General features: G+C 34.6%; 1 protein-coding gene across 1 annotated transcript; it reads right to left on the bottom strand.

Annotated features, from left to right (window-relative positions):
• Positions 1 to 4,967: 4,967 nt before the first annotated feature.
• On the bottom strand, positions 4,968 to 15,404 carry VPS20.2 (vacuolar protein sorting-associated protein 20.2). The gene is made up of 6 exons (XM_059576778.2): positions 14,941 to 15,404; positions 8,483 to 8,635; positions 8,062 to 8,214; positions 6,519 to 6,602; positions 5,335 to 5,467; positions 4,968 to 5,248 (listed from the first exon to the last, which is right to left on the bottom strand). Exons 1-6 carry the CDS (start codon positions 15,040 to 15,042, stop codon positions 5,223 to 5,225), a joined length of 651 nt encoding a protein of 216 aa, XP_059432761.2. The 5' UTR covers positions 15,043 to 15,404; the 3' UTR covers positions 4,968 to 5,222.
• Between the last annotated feature and the right edge of the window lie 2,005 nt (positions 15,405 to 17,409).

Raw genomic sequence — 17,409 nt, forward strand, 5'->3', positions numbered from 1 at the left:
ACAAAACATCAAATAATAACAAAACTAAGAGCCTAAGATATGTAAATTAAGGGGCTAAGATATGACTATTTTAGCTCTTATCAACCTGCTAAGCTTGATTTTCCTCATTATTCGAGTGATGATCCCACGGTGTGGCTTGATCGGGTAGTGCAATACTTTGACTATCAACGTACCCCAGATGAGAGGAAGGTGACATTGGCTACTTTTCACTTCGAAGGTGTGGCCAAGTGGCAATGGATGAAAAAGGTGTATAGGGAGGAGAACCGTGCAATCACTTGGGAGGTATTTGAGAAGGAGCTAATTGTTCGTTTCGGACCTACCAAAATAGAACATTATGATGAAGCACTATCAAGAATCTAGCAACACAACACGTTGAGAGAATATCAATGTGAGTTTGAACGACTTGCAAATCGTGTCAGTGGATGGCCTCAAAAGGCACTTGTGGGAACCTTTCTTAGAGGAGTGAAGGAAGAGATTAGGGCGGAAGTGAGGATGTTCAAATTGTGCACTCTTCGAGATGCAATTGAATTAGCCCGTATGAGAGATGAAACGGTCAACAAACAAAAAAAAGAAATCAGCCGCCTGAAAATCCAAGACAGTTCAATGTCTCCGAGCCAGAGGAAACACCGCACAAGTCTACTATGCCCACTAATTCACGTGTAACACCATTAGGTCCAGCCAAGAGACTTTCCTGGGAAGAGATGCAAAAACGAAGGGAGAAGGGTCTTTGTTTTAATTGTAATAAAAGATTTGCTCTAGGCCATAGACGTCAAGTCCCTCAGGCATTTTTTATTGAAGCATACATACCGGAATCAGAATTGAAAGACCATGATGCCAATAAGGAGAAGTTGGGCAACAATGAGAGACCATTAATCTCTCTTTTGGATCAACCTTGCAGACAAGGTACCTCTTTGAGGGGGGGCGAATGATAGGAGTCTACGTAGGATAACTCTTGTTATCTTATCTTAGCAGTTATCTTGAGATAACAAGGAATAGCCATCTTTGTTGTTAACTTATCTTAGTAGTTATCTTATAGGAGATAACTACGTAGTCAGTTTCATATTTCATTATGTAGTTATCTTAGTCTTTAATACTGCAGTATAAGAAGGCAAGTCAATTAGCTAGGGAGTATCGTAAATTGACAATTGTCTCTTGGGGTTTGCTTCCAACCCTAATTGGATTCATTGTGGTCTCTCCTACCCGAAAGGAGTCTATTTTCTATAATAAATCATTTGTAGTTCTATTCATCAACAGTGGGTTCTTATCAGCTCATGCCACAAAAATTTTGATTTAACGTTAGGGTTAATGTAATAAAATTTTCACTTAGTGAAATAATGTTAAAAATAAGGTTTTGCTTTTATGAGAATGTGAACTCATACCCTTTTTATAAGACCGTAGCACATAAACCATTAAATTATGCATATTATTCAAAGAGTAATGCTAGAAGTCACTCTTGGGTGATGTGGCTTGTAAAATCATCATTGGTCTTCCGCCTTATGATTGATTACTATTGAATTTTGATCAAATGGTGATTTTAAAAGCCACATCATTTTTTGAGTGATACAAGAGGGATGCAAGAGTAACTTCTAGCATTACTCTTATCAAAATAATCTTTTAAAATAAAAATATTTGTTTATGCTTAATACGTTTTGTGTTCCATTTAATTAAGTTGACATAGGCTTCACTTAAGGACCTAGACATTCTAGGGCCATCAACTTGGGCTTGCCTAACAATTAACCTGAACTAAGTTTGTTTGACATTACGATTTATAGACATAAAGTACCATGTTAAACCAAATCAAAGAAAATGTATTGTTTGAGACTGTGTTTTTAAAAAAATGTGATTTCAAATCGAAAATAAGGGATGCTTTTTTAATAAGAACTCGATTTAAAAGGCTAAACTGCGCTTTTAAAGGGAAATTGCAATTTTACCAAGCGCTTCACTGTATTTTAAAAAATTGCATTTTCAAATCGCACCTTTTGAAATCTTAAACCAAAACGGACCTAAGATAGTGGTTGTTGTACACACTAGTCACCAAGTTCAAGATCCCACTCACCAATCTTAAATGTCGTCTTATCTTAGAACCATTATCTCAAACTCAAACAATAAGGCAACAATAGTGTATAAATTAGATCAAAAGGGAAAAAGTCATTATTGTTGTGGAGAAAATAAATAACTAATAGTGAACCCTCCATTGGTACCTTGGAAATATATAAAAATACAAATGTATTCATGACAAAGCCCATTAAAAAATGTTCTCAGATGTTTGCAAAAGAAAAACAACGTAGCACTATAGCACACAAAAACCCGCAAGTTTCATGCAACAAACAGAGAAAAATAGAACAGAGAAAAGCATTTTTGGGAAGAAAAGAAGAAGAAAATAGGTTGAGTCGCATAACCCAAAAAAGAATTCTCGGTGGAGTCTCAACACAAGAAAAGTCAAATTTGCAAAATTTGCTCTCTATTTGTTATTCTTAACGCTTATGGCTTTTACATACTAGGTTAACAAGCCCTCATTTGACACTAGGTAATTTATTCTTGCACCACACGTGCCTATTAAAAGAAACAAAAAAAAAAAAAAAAAAAACAACTTGCACATGCATGCTTATTCGAAGAAACATCCATATAACTTTGCAACCAAGAAAATTGAATAAGCATGTATCACATAAGATATCTTGCTTATGGGTGTGCGCATTCGTAACCATGAAGGCCAAGATTCATCTCAAAAGTGCTCGTCAATACATTCTACGAAACAACGTACTTGACGGGACCCAACAAATTTCGGATCTTGGAAGCAACGCCTTTTACATTCTATTTCAACCTGACGAGCTTTGGCTGTATATTCTTTCTCAGGTTGAGCAAATTCGGTAGGATTGTTAATACCAACCGACAAAATGATAAATAGCACACATCGCCACTACAAGGGGTCTTGTTAAATGCATACATTGTTTAGATGCTCTTTTAACGCAATGAGGTCTGTGATGATTGCCATCTGGTGAATCAGGAAAAAGAGAGAGAGTGGTAAGGGTATTGGCCTGAGCTTGAAATATTGTAAGGATCATCAACTCCATCGCAAAAAACGTAGTTTTTCGCAGAGATTTCATGGCCATCGGTTTCCTAATACCACTTTAAAAGTTATTCTCTGGAAGTTGAATAGAGAAAAGAAACAATATATAGGGATTAGACCATGTCGCATTATCACAATTGTGTGGCTTGATACCATTTGAAAATTGTTATTATAGTTTGGATTTTGACATTTTCTTTAAAGAAAAAAAAAAAAAATTGTTCCTACAAACCTTCTTACAAATCTTCTTAATGGTAAATGTTGTTTAAGGGTTATGGCTTTTGAAATATATAATATTTCAGTTTAAGCAATTGTTGGTTCAAGTGATATATATGTACGTTTTGGCTAAAGACAAAAGGTTGCTCAAGATTATTTATGTAATTAATTTATGATTCTTAACCAATGTCAAGTAACACATAGAAAAGAAAAATTTTAAGGAAGTGAGGAAGGAATTTTACACTAGTTGAAGAGACATTGTTTAAAAAATGTCTCTTAACCTAGCTCAGAGGCCTCCATAAAAACCATAGGTAATCAAGAAGAAAGTTTTGCTATTAAACTTGTGTATTCTCTGAGTATTTTAATTAGTTTTTATTTAAGTAATGGAAGAGGTATGCTTCATTGGTCTAAAAATACAAATTTATGACAAATTAAAATTTTATTTATTTATTTATTTCGTTTAGAGACAATTTTTCTAACTAATGTCTCTTGAAATTGGTCACATAGTTTCATAAAATCTAAAAGCAATTAAGAAGTAATTTGGAATAGTAAACTTGAATATTCTCCAAAGATTTCAATAGGTATTTGTTTGAACACGTGAAGACGTATAATTCATTGGTCTTTTAAGAATACTAATTTTTGGCAAATTAAAATCAATAGTTTTTCAATTTAGCGACTTTTGTAATTCTTCCATAAAAGCTTTGAAGTAATTGAGAAGTAATTTTTGGTGGTAAAATTGAATATTCTTCGAAGATTTCAATTGATATTTGTTTAACAAGTGAATAGATCAATGGTTTAAGAATACTACCTTTTGGCAAATTCAATTTGACAATTTTTCCATTTTTTTTTTTTTCTTAAGCAATGTCTCTTAAACTATCTTAGAGGCTTCTATAAAAACTATGTGTAATTAAGAAGAAAGTTTTGATAGTCAACTTATGTATTCTCCAAATAATCAATTGCTTTTTGTTTAAGCAAGGGAAGAGATACAAATTCTTTTTCTTTTCGTTTGTTTAGAAACTTTTTTTTTTTTTTAAGTAATGTCTCTTCAACTAGGTCACGTGCTTCCATAAAAGTTATAAACAATTAAGAAGTTTAGGACAAGAAACTCGTGTATTCTTTGAAGATTTCAATTTGTATTTGTTTGAGCAAATGAGAAGGTAGTAATTTTTGGCAAATTAAAATTGGTAGTTTTTTAATAGGAAAAATGCAAAATCAATCCATGTTGTTTACTTGATTTATAATTAACTACATGTGGTATCAAAATAAACTCCCTGAAGTGTGCCAAAAAAATAATTTAATCCTTAGATTCAAATTCCGTTCACTAACTTAGTATATTGTCAGATTCTAATAGTGTAAAACGTTAGAACCAATTAAATTGTGATACTTGTCCGATTTCAATCTCTGTCACATTAACGGAATCTATTAAATTAGTGGACGAAATTTGATTGTAGGAACTAAATTGTTTTTTTGGAATACCCACAAGGAGCTAATTGTAAATTAGGTAAACCACATTGACTAATTTTACATTTTTTTCAAAAAAAAAAAATCTAGGAGAAGCTTACGAGAGTGCTATGAGAGAACGGTTCAGGGAGTACATTACACCAGCATGTCTTAGCGTCCTGACAACGGTTTCCCTCATTTCTTGTGTTAAAAAACAAACATAAACAGCAGCTCATAATACCAAATCTAAATAACCAAGAAACATAAATAATTTTATATGATCCGGAGACCAGTATTTTGTACATGAACAACATTGTAAAGATACAGAAATGTACAGCCCAATATGGGAATATTTAAAGATGGTACACAATTGCAAGAATCCATAAACTGACAAAAAACAAAAATAGAGGTACCAAATTCATAGATGCTGTTCACTAGGAGATGGTCCATTGAAGTAAGAAAACAGCTACATTTTATGTCAATGTCAATGTCAACTTCCCAATCAAGCAGGCAATGGTTCCTCCATAACTGCATTTCAAAATTGTCAAAGCATTAGCAGTCAAGCAAATGTAAATTCGGGAGAGAGAGAGAAAGAGAGAGAGAGAGAGAGAGACCCTTTCTCTTGGTGGAAACTTCAGCATCATCTGAAACCACTTCAGGTACAACTGGTGCTTTGGTTGGTACATCTGGAAGGTCCAATTTCTCATCGAGTTCATCAGGTGTATTAGGCAGATCTTGAACGGTGATCTGAATAAATGAAGGTGATTTTCTCTTTCAGATAAAATATGCTTAAGGTTAATGGGGACAATGCAAATGAAACCATAGAAAGTCCAAAGAGAAGATCAACAAGAAACAGTCTGGAAGTGAAAGTTCAAGCTATAGATGGGAATACATCTAGTTCAACTAAATTCAATAAGCAGCACAAAACAATAAAATTTTAAGTTATTGACAACACCCGGTCCAAACGGATAATTCCAACATGTAATCTTCTATTTGATATGCTAAAGAAATCATTGCAACAACTATAAATCAGTGTGAATTTTTCTTCGCAAAGAACCGAAATAACTAAAGCATAGGTCCAATGATGAACACGGGAAATTGATAAACTGCACAAAGTATAAAATCTCATATTCATCCTAGATTTTTCTTTGACTGGTAAGAAAAAAAAAAAAAAACATTTGGAGAAAAGAGCTATAACATATGTCGAACGTAAATAATAAAATATAAATTCAAGGTAACCCTTGAATCTGAATACTTCTATAGAGTTGAGAAATAAAAACTTAACAACAATAACAATAATAACTAAAAAAACTGATCCTGTGAGTGTTTCTATAAAATGCATCGTACACCTTTTTGTGGCAAATGTGTCCAAATGCCTTTCTATATGAAGAAGAAAGAATAACACTTAAATGTCACGATATTTGTTACATTTCTAAACCTGTACTACAGTCACTATATACCCGACGAGTTATCCCCGTCAGAACACCAAATGCCATTTCTAGCATTTGAGAAAGTCATATTTCATAAAAATGAATACTACAACATCACAATGCACCGCTCTAATGATCCTAAATACAACACCTGGTTGATAGGTCAAGAATAGAGAAAAAGTGAATTGTCTAGGTATAAAATATAACCACTAAACAGAAATAAAGACTTGGATACAGCAATTAATTATGGGCAAAACAAATACACAGGAACAAAAATATATCACATTTATGCTGCAAAGTTCATCCAAATATAAAACAAAATTCAGGCAGGATATGAACCAGATCTACACACAGAAAAATATGCGTACCTGACTTTCCAAGTTCTCAAATTCTGCTAAAATCTCCTCTTCATCTTCTGCTGATAATTTCTCCCCCAATATTGCATTAATTTCCTTCAAAATCATAATAAACATGGAAGCATATACTTAGAAACTTTAAAAAAAAATAAAAAGATCAAGTATTGCTATATTTTGTTAAGCAAGAAGATCGAGTGTTATAGTAAACATTAAAAAAATTAAGCAGCTGAATGGAAAAGGCTGATATTATTCATAATAAAAATCCCAATTAGATGAGTACAAAACAAGTGCTATAAAAAGCACATTATGAACAAATAAAAATAATCAGCTTACTTACTAGAAGCAATGGGAGTATCATGTAAAAAGATCTAAACAAATGAAGCGCACACCATAATAAGGGAATGCATTGCAAGCCACAAACATTAGAAGGGAATGCAAAGAGGGTGATCCATACATAAGTTTTTAGGCATGTCATTTGATTTCCATTTACAGCCCAGTTTTTTCTGACAAACAGATGCTGAGATAGGATCATCTCCATTTCGATCATTAATTCTTTTTTATCAAACAATTGATGAGATTCACTGGTAGAACAAGAATACACACACAAACAAATGACTAATGCTATATGCCACATTTTTATCCCACAAATATTTCATAATGATGACGTGGAGTCCCAACCAACCTTTGGATTTTTTTTTTTTTTTTTTTTACAATGATTGATCCAAGAGTTAGTTGAGATTGCCACATATGCATTATGAGATAATTATGAGATAAAAATGTAGTTTTTAGCATATATATATATATATATATATATATATATATATATATTATTTAAGACTAAAAACAAGGAACACATCTGAGTGGTGGAAATGAGAAACAGTCGTTGTATATAACAACGACAAACTCAATTTGAGACAACATTCTTCTTATCTGAGATCTCACCCTCCCTTCATTTTATCTAAAACATAAAAAATACTTCACTGGAAATCAAATGTGAGATCTAGATCATATAACTGTTTCTAAAAAAAAATACAGAAAAACAAAGAAAAGAAAAAAGACTAGAAGAAAAAGGTGTTTGATGCTCCAGTGTCCGTCTCCATACATATGATGGAAATTTAGTTAAAAGAGGAAAAAAAGAAAAAGAAACAAAGAAAGCATGTGCACAGGATGATACAATATCTTGTTGTAGGTTATTTCACTTTTCAAACTCTGCAATTAACATACATAATGGTAAACATTATACAGAAGCACCAAATATTATAGGATGTTACCACAGCAATTTATCATAGAACAAAGAGGGAGAGAGAGATACAGAATTTCCAAAAATAATTAGACTTAAAACCTCATCAATAAGAACAACTAGTCGTTACATCTAATAGAACCTGGGTAGCAGAAGAAATTAAACCAGTTCCTGAAGCTCTTTTGAGATTACCGAAAATGAATCTCACTTGGTTTGATATATAATTTTAAGAAGGTACCTCAAAATTAAGCAATATGCTAGTCTCAACTGTGCAGTAAAAGAGAAACAGAGGAAGTAAAAGACAGTCAAGCTCACATCTTGATAAGCTTTGGCTTCAGTGGTATCATCCAATAGTTTTTGAACATCATCCAGGTTGATCTCACTTTGAATAGCTTGAATCGCATTAGTACCAGCCTTCAAGCTCTCAAAAACAGCTTTCTGCTTGCTTGCCAGTTCAATATCTGCCAACTGAATTAAAATGTAAGTGAGTATCTACATGTTTTCTTAGAGTACACAATCATATGAAGCAAAAAACCAAGTTTAAAGTATAGCTGCAATGAATAAAAGCCATTAATTCATTTTAAGGTTGGAAAAACAAATTTAAGCCCATTCTGGTGAAATTGAAAAGGCCTCCAAATTGGTAGGAGTACTCCTGTGTTGAAAAATTGCTGAGAAGAAAAAGAGAAGAAGAAAGAGAAAATTTGAATAAAAGTAAGCTGCATATTGGTATAATTACTTGTTGCTCAACGTTAATAAGCCAGGTATCAACTTGCTTCAATAATTCTTCTTGCGTCTTTTTCTTCTTCAATGCTAATAAGGCCCTGTCCTTTTTCTTTTCACGAATCAAGTCTCTTGCAGCTTGCTTTTCTGCTTCAATGACAGCATCAAGCTGAATAAAGTGGATCACAAAAGAAGCAACATGAACTGTTAATCACATGACAAAGCATATAAATACTACTTCCATTTTTTGTTACCATTTCTGAAACTAGATACATAACAATTAACCATACAAACCTTTGATCTTTAAAAATGTTCCAGAAACTGTTCAAAACTTCAAAATAAATAAAGAAAAAAAAAGCCACATTGTGATGCAGGGAGGTGTGTAGGATTAAAGAATTTGTGCAAGAAAATAAATTTGTAATGATTCACAAGCCAAAATTCATCTACCCTTGATAAACGCATTCTAAAAACTTGAGACAATCTGCCCTAATACCGACGTCAACCTATTTGCCAGAACTTTAGAAATAATTTTGTACACCCCACCCACTAAGCTGATAGGACAAAAATCCATCATCTCCACCGCCCCAGCTTTCTTCGGAATAAGAGATACAAAAGTAGCATTAAAACTCTTCGAACTTTCCTCGGCAATGGAACTCCTTGAACACCACCATAATATCCTCTTTTAATACCTCCCAACATTTCTAGAAAATCCATCAGGTCCTGGCGCCTTATCTCCATTAAAATTTCTCACCACCTCCAATACTTCACTCTCCTCAAATTCTCTCCCCTCATCAATGGAAAGGAATGGGAAGCCATCCACCTTTGGTTGCCACATATATTGTTCGAAATACAATTGTTTATAAAAGTTCACAATATGTTCATTTATTACTATTGAATCAGCCATCAAATTCCCATTAACCACCAAGGACTCCACCGAATTATGTCTTGAGTACAAATTCACCAAGCGATGGGAAAACCTAGCATCATTATCACTTACTTTCTTTCTTCTTTTTTTTTTTGGGGGGGGGGGGGGGGGGGGCGGGGTGTATCAAGAGTCGAACACTAGGCATCTCTTCAATATTATTCAATCCAATCCAATATCCGCTATTGATCAAGTCCAAAAGATCTTTTGCTAATATATTGAGAATATAAGGGAAAAAATAGAATAGGTATATATATATATATATATATATATATATATATTTGAGCTGACAAATTGAGTCACAACTAGCTTGCTTAGCCTAATTGACCAACTTTTAACATGAAAAAGGTGAGAAAAATAATGATAGAAAATTGAACCAAAAAAAAGGATAAATCAAGAGGGAATTTTGGGAAATAAGGATTACCATAAAATAAAATTAATTACGACTAGCTTGGTCTAAGATTAATAAAAAAATAATAATCATGATGAAAATGCTTCAAAATAATATAAAATATAAAAGGAAGAAAAAGAAGAATATTAGTCCCGGTTTTTCCATTGTAGCAGACGTGCTTGAGTAAATTTTCACATGTTATCTAATTTCTTCTCCATATATACATATCTTTACTTTTGAATATAAACCATCAATATTGGTGGATTGGTCCTCCTTATACCAATCTTTTTAATTCTTAAAGTCAGGATTTTAGGTTCATGTTCATTGCTTATTCTTCTTCCCAAGTAGACATCCAGAGTGGTATGAGGATGAAGGTTTATTCCCTAGAGAAAAGCCATGGGAAATATGCATAGTACCCTAAGTTGACATTGTACATAAAACTTCAAAAGTTAGTACTTCCTCCATCCCAATTTCAATTCTTCCCAAGTAGACATCTAGAGTGGCATGAGGATGAAGATGTATTCCCTAGAGAAAAGCCATGTGAAATATGCATAGTTCCCTAAGTTGACATAGTACATAAAACTTCAAAAGTTATTACTTCCTCCATCCCAATTTCAATGCCTTGGCTTGAAATGGCACAAAATTAATTAAAAGAATTACAATAATCTCCCTAAAATATCCTTTATATTAGATGCAAGCCAATTTTTATAAAAATCTTGTTTTTTTTAAAAATCTTGTTTTTTTTTTTTTAACAAAAAGGTAAGAATAATATAAGAGATTGAAGAAGAATTTTCTGTTTAGAAAGTGGACATATATATACATACATTTTATATATATATATTAGGAGGTCGCACAAGATAAGTCAACAAAAGATCTAGTATCCCATTGCTAGTCAATGACTAAGATGAAGGTAATCTATGATTCTTCAAAATTCGGTTCTGATTGGGGTGAGTGGTGGTCCATCGACACTTCAAGGCCGCATGGCGTGGGGCTTTGGAAGAATATTAGGAAGGGATGGAGGTTATTTTTGAGTCATATCAAATTTGATCCAGGGGATGGTTCCAATATTAGATTCTGGGATGATGTGTGGTGTGGAGGTTCAAGTCTCAAGGTAGCTTTCCCAGGTTTATATAATATAGCTAGTGTGAAGGATGCGTCTATCGCCGCTAACATGGATTATTCGAGTGGCTCCCTGCAATGGAATGTTAGCTTCATTCACTTGGTACATGATTGGGAAGTGGATGTGCTAGCTTCTTTCTATACTTTGTTGTACTCTCATAATATGAAAAGGGATAGGTAGGATGTGATTTGGAGGGTTCCGTCGCGCAAAGGGAAGTTTGATGTGAGTTCTTTTTATAAGACCCTTACTTGTAATGAGAATCTCATTTTCCCTTGGAAGAGTATTTGGCGGATAAAGGCTCCTTCAAGAGTGGCTTTCTTCGTATGGACAGCGGTGCTAGGGAAGGTCCTTACATTGGACAATCTTAGAAAGAGACAATTTATCGTGATCAATAGATGTTGCATGTGCAAATCGTATGGGGAGACAGTTGATCATCTCTTTCTCCAAGGCACTATGGTATGCTATTTTCAGCCGTTTTGGATTAAATTGGGTTATGCCTAATAGGGTGGTGGATCTATTTGCCTGTTGATGGACGGGAGGTCGTTCTCGGAGTGCTACGGTGTGGAAGATGGTCCCTCTTTGCCTTTTGTGGTGTTTGTGGAGGGAAATAAATGCGAGATGTTTTGAGGATCTTGAGAGGTCTTTGGAGGAGCTTAAGTCTTTTTTTTTCTTCTCCCTGTTCACTTGGACAGCAGCTTATTTAGCTCCATTAGTGATTAACTTTCCCGATTTTCTTGTTCTTTTTACTTCTTCTTCTTAGACGTTCTCTTATATACGTCCTGTGTACTTGGGTTGCGCCCCTCCGCGCTTTTTAGTGCATACAACATTACTTATCAAAAAAAAAAAAACTAGCTCCAAAAAAGTTCTTGTGAATAATGATGATGGGAATCAAATTGTTCTTCTTGCTAATAAAGCTTTCGGAAGAAAGCATTCAGGCTATCAAATAGATCTCCAACAATGTGGAGACTCAAAAAATCCAAGACAACACTAATCCTTCAGCAAAAGTCCACGATAAGTTTCTCATTCGTTATGACAACCTAATTGACATGCCAAAAGGAATCAAGAATGTGCCACAAAATGATCAACATGCCACAAGGAATCAAGAAGATACCACCTTTATTTGAGAAGATCAATTAAGAACGTGCAAATGCTATCCTTCCTCCTCCTCCTCACACAAATGAATTGAACTCTGATGCTTCCTATTAATTAACTATAGACTTTAATGCTTTTTCTTTCTCTTTTTTTTTCTTTCCTTTTTTTCACTTTTCAGCTTTGACGTTTGATTGTAATGTTCCTGGAACGATTGGTCTAAATTGCAATAATTTCTGAAAACGCAAATGTTTTAGAGATCATTGATTTATCATGATTAGTTAGTCATAAGAAAAAATATAAAATTTAGATATCCACTACCATATCATAGAGGCTTTCATATTGAATCTTGCCCTCATTAAGATATGCAGCTTTTTCTTCTACTTTCTCAAGTTGATCTCCGTGAAAATAATGATGATTGACAATATCCACAACTTTTAAACATATCAACCGTCCAAGTGAAACTGGTTGGCATCTCATTCTATTTCAAGCAACTTTCAGGGACCGACTATTATTTCCAAACCTCCGTAAGTAAAATTGGTTGGCAGAAGAAACTCTCAACTCCCAACAAGGACAAGCACTACTATATCACAGATGCTCCACATTAAATAATCAGCACAACATAGAGCATCTCAATGGTCATGGAGCAAACTCATCAATCCCTCTCAACCCCTTATGCTAGTTGATCCTGCTTCATTCCAACTTAAACGCTGATGTAAAAGGCTTCTAACTACCGAAATTAAACAGTTCAAATAAGCATTAAAACCAACCAATCCATCATTTTCTCATGATTACAGAAATTTGATAATTAGTTTTCTGGCAGGCATCATGGCCTACGTGGGTCTCAAAGTTAGTGGGGAAAAACTACCATGTAAGGTGTTAGTAGAGAAGTTATTATTAGTTATCATGTTATTAGTTATTGTATTTAAACTAGGGACTAAATCTTGAGAGAGGAGGATTTGGTGTAGAGTTCTAATTCTATTGTGGTTCAACTCCCACCCTAAGTGGAGTATTATCTTATTTATCTTGTTCTAACTGGGACCCACTAGGGTATCAGAACGTATTATCTTGTTTATATGTTTGTATTGTGGTAGAACTCCAGTGATAAGTGAAGATTTGTAACGTGTATTATCTTTATATTATATTAAATATTAGTTGTGTTTCAGAGCGCATGGGTATGGCGACAAATCGTGAGAGGATTGAATCTTTGGAGGCAGACGTATATGACGTTAAGGAAGGCATTCAACGCTTGGAGGAAAGAGCAACTAGCTCCGCCGATCGCATGCAAAGAATTAAAGAAGCCTTAAATGAAATCTCAACTCTTCTTTCAGTGCAACATGGATCAGTTAACCGTCAACCATACTGCACATATGAGCAGGGTGGTCCTTCAAGAGGTTTTCATCAAGGAGGGGCAACTGGGCGACAAGCGGTGGTGCCACGTTATGCCAAAATGGACTTTCCACGTTATCAAGGAGATGATCCCACCGAATGGTTGAATCGGGAGGTACAATTCTTTGACTATCATGGCACGCCCCCAGATCAAAAGGTGGTGTTGGCATCTTTCCATCTTGAAGGTGAGGCTAACCAATGGTGGCAGTGGCTGCAGAAGGCTCATCTAGAGGAAGCTATGCCGGTTACTTGGGAAATATTTGAACTAGAATTAAGGGCTAGGTTTGGGCCAACTGACTATGAAGATTTTGACGAGTCATTGACGAAATTAACACAAGTAGGATCCTTACGTGATTATCAAAAGGAGTTTGAGAGATTGGGGAATAAAGTTCAAGGGTGGACTCAAAAGCACTTGATAGGCAACTTCCTTGGAGGTCTTCAACCAGAGATTGCAGAAGGGGTTCGAATGTTCAAATCCAAGACGCTCAAAGATACTATCAGTTTGGCTCGCATGAAAGATGACCAATTGTGTCGGCAAAGGAGGCCCAATGAGTCGGAATTGCAAACCACAAATAAATATCCACCCAATGTACCGACAGTTCAAAAAATCACATGGGAAGAGATGCAACGACGGAAGGAGAAGGGACTATGTTTTCATTGTAATAATCGCTATACTTTAGGCCACAAATGTCGAGCTCAACACATTTTTCTTATTGAAAGAGAAACCCACAATATTGACGCAACTAGCCGTGGGCAGGATGAAGCAATCGAAGAGGATATGGTCATACTAAAGCAACAAACTGCACACAACCTTGAGGACAAGGTTCCTTTCATTGGGAGGACAAATGATAGGCATCATGGCCCACGTGGGTCTCAAAGTTAGTGGGGAAAAACTACCATGTAAGGTATTAGTGGAGAAGTTATTATCAGTTATCATGTTATTAGTTATTGTATTTAAGCTAGGGACTAAATCTTGAGAGAGGAGGATTTGGTGTAGAGTTCTAATTATGTTGTGGTTCAACTCCCACCCTAAGTGGAGTATAATCTTATTTATCTTGTTCTGACTGGGACCCAATAGGGTATCAAAACGTATTATCTTGTTTATGTGTTAGTATTGTGGTAGAACTCCAGCCATAAGTGGAGATTTGTAACGTGTATTATCTTTATATTATATTAAATATTAGTTGTGTTTTTATTCTCTGCTTGGGACCTATCATTTTCTGTTTTCATATCACAGAATAAACCATAACCAAAATGAACATATCAACTCTAGCTGTTATAGAAAACGTATTTTCACTAACGCTCCTAAGAAACCAGAAAATTCAGCTCAAGTCAGCAAATAATCATTCTTCCATTTTGCTCCAAATGGTTTCTAATCATTTAATCGAGTTGATCGCCAACCAAACCTTATATCCCTCTTATTTTTTCGTTTTCCTCATTTTCACATTCAAAAATCGAATTGCAGACTACTAAAACGCCCTAAAACTAATACAAAGTCAATAAATTTAGAGCTACAATATAAAAGAAGACGAAGAAGAAGAAGAAGAAGAAATCAGAGAGGACCTGTTGCTGATATTGGGCGAGCTTGCGTCGCTGGGTCTTCAGAGAGAGAATCGCTCGATCCACCTCGGTGATTTTGGGCTTCTTCACAAACAAATTCCCCATCTATTCCTATCCGATATTTTTATTTTTCCGGATTAGAGAGGCAATGATTGGACGAAAAACAAGCTTTTTGATCTGGATTTTCGCTGGGAGGAAGAATATACAATAAAATATAAATCAGAACTGGTTGAGGAGAGGGACTTTCATCACCGAATCCGATGGAAGAAGATGACGAAACGGTTAACTGGAAAACGGGAGGAAACGCTGTTGCATAGTGCGGCGAGAGAAAGCGTCGTCAGTGGCGGCTGAGAGGCCGAATTGAAGGAAGTGTTGGCAAAGCCAAATTGGAATTCAACAAAGGCAATCTCAAAGCCATTTGAATTACTTTTCCGTCACAGAAGGATTTGTTTAATAAAATTGGAAATTGCAGTAATTAAATACAAACTGGACAAAATATACAAGACGTATAAAGACTAAAGAGTATTCGCAAATGTATTCCTCCAAGTTAAATTTGAGGATAAAAATTTAATTTGTTAAATTTAGTGAGCTTTTAAAATGAACTAAACATCAAATTTTTTATATTTTTATGTGCTCTAGCTAAATATTATTTTTTATTAGTTTTAATATGAGAGATGAGTATAAAAAATAAGAATGAAAAATTGTCCAGTGATAGGACAATCTCTAACATAGTGATAAAGACTATAGTAATATGAACATGGTTAATGGGGTGTTGGAATATCTCCCCCACATGAACTAAACTTAACAAAAATAAAATAAAATAACAAAAGAAAAGTAAAAACAAGATAAATAAATAATAATAATAATAAAAATTATGTCTTGGTTATTTCATTCAATTGGGAGTCTAACGAATTTTGAGCATTGAACCATTCATGTCGAAATTATTTTTTGAAGCCTCGTAACTATGTGCTAGTTCACTATTACACAGATTGGAACTTATGTTATCTCCACTGCCATTTGTTAGTAATTTGATTTTGAATTTCCTAAAATTTTGAAGATGGAGTTTATTTCTTTAAGCTTGCTAATTAATGAAAATCATTATTTTGTGATACTTCATTATTGTGGATAGCATAATGATGACAATGTTTGTAGGTATCATTCTTATTAAACCCTCATGAGACTTCACTCATCTTCTATAGATGCCTAGGGGTTTAAAAGGCTTACTGTATACGCTAAATGCAATCGTACATCCCACAAAAGAATGATTTATCTTGTTTTTTCCAATTTATTTTTTGTTTTGTATTGTTAAGGGACTAACAATATGTCAGATTGGGGGTATGATCAGCACTGAATATCGCACATTCAAGCCCTTTAACTCACATATGTTAATTCCTTAGCATTGTTATTTGTTTGATTTTGTGATGTTTTAATATTTTCAGGTGTTTAATAAAGATACAAGAAATATCATTGATTTTGGGCTTAAAACGCACTTTAAGAAGCTACTGGTAGCACTGGGATCGAGCCCACAACAGAAGAGCTCGAGCGCACCTGCGCTCGAGCACCCTAGCAACTAGGCTCGAGCACATTCCCCTTGGGCTCGAGCGCACTTGACCTTCTAGAATGCGACAGAAGCCCAATTCCACCTTGGACAAGGATTTCAGTCTCTCACTTGGACTAGGGGACTGACTTACAATTTTTTGGGATTTTCAAGATTTCTATGGTTTGTTTTACATCTTATAAATAGGCTTCTAAGCCTTGAAGAGAGGTGTGCTTAGTTTTAGATAGAAAATATCTTCTTGAAGGCTTAGAGAGTTGAAGAGAAGAGGAACATGGCAGGAGGTCATCCCAGCACCAAGATGAGTAGCTAATTCTATAAGAGGGCATTGATGCAGCCCTTTCCAAGTAACAATGGCTTAATTGTATTTTAATTTGGGTTTTTATATATGCATGATAGTTGTATAATTGTGAGAATTGATTGTAATGTTTATATTCAATCATTATAAAATTCTTCCCTTGTCTTAGAAAGTCTTTTATATTGATTGAACTCAATCCTTCATATTTTCTCTGATTATATGAATGATTATTATATAACGGTTTTAACTGATACATGATTAATAGGATTTGATAGGCCTAGGAAAGACAAATTGCACTACACCCTAGTTTAATGTAATTTAGGTAGACAATTCGTACCAACCAAATATGAGTTATGCTTATCCCTCGATTGTATGTAGCCTATTAAGGAATTAGATAATCCATACCTAGGGAAAACGGATCGTACCGCATCTTAGTGGTTAAGTGGACGGTCCATGCCAACCAAAGATATATTATACTTATTTATTAATGATGGTATTTTCTTGACTACTTGAATGAGATGAGCGCTCTATCATGTATAGTATGAACTTCCCTTATTAATTTATGGTTGATTATTGTTATGCGGTTAGTGGTGAAATCAACCACCTATTCTCTCTCTCA

This window comes from Corylus avellana, chromosome 11, assembly GCF_965113065.1.
Source record: "Corylus avellana chromosome 11, dhCorAvel1.hap1.2, whole genome shotgun sequence".
NCBI classification, from domain to species: Eukaryota; Viridiplantae; Streptophyta; class Magnoliopsida; order Fagales; family Betulaceae; genus Corylus; species Corylus avellana.

What these genes read in the sequence shown, in the direction of transcription:
- VPS20.2 (XM_059576778.2), bottom strand. Translation starts at nt 15,042, where the DNA reads ATGGGGAATTTGTTTGTGAAGAAGCCCAAAATCACCGAGGTGGATCGA. An exon ending in TCGCCCAATATCAGCAACAG is followed by an intron (nt 8,636 to 14,940) that starts GTCCTCTCTGAT and finishes CACTTTATTCAG; the next exon opens with CTTGATGCTGTCATTGAAGC. An exon ending in AGTTTCCACCAAGAGAAAGG is followed by an intron (nt 5,249 to 5,334) that starts GTCTCTCTCTCT and finishes TTTGAAATGCAG; the next exon opens with TTATGGAGGAACCATTGCCT.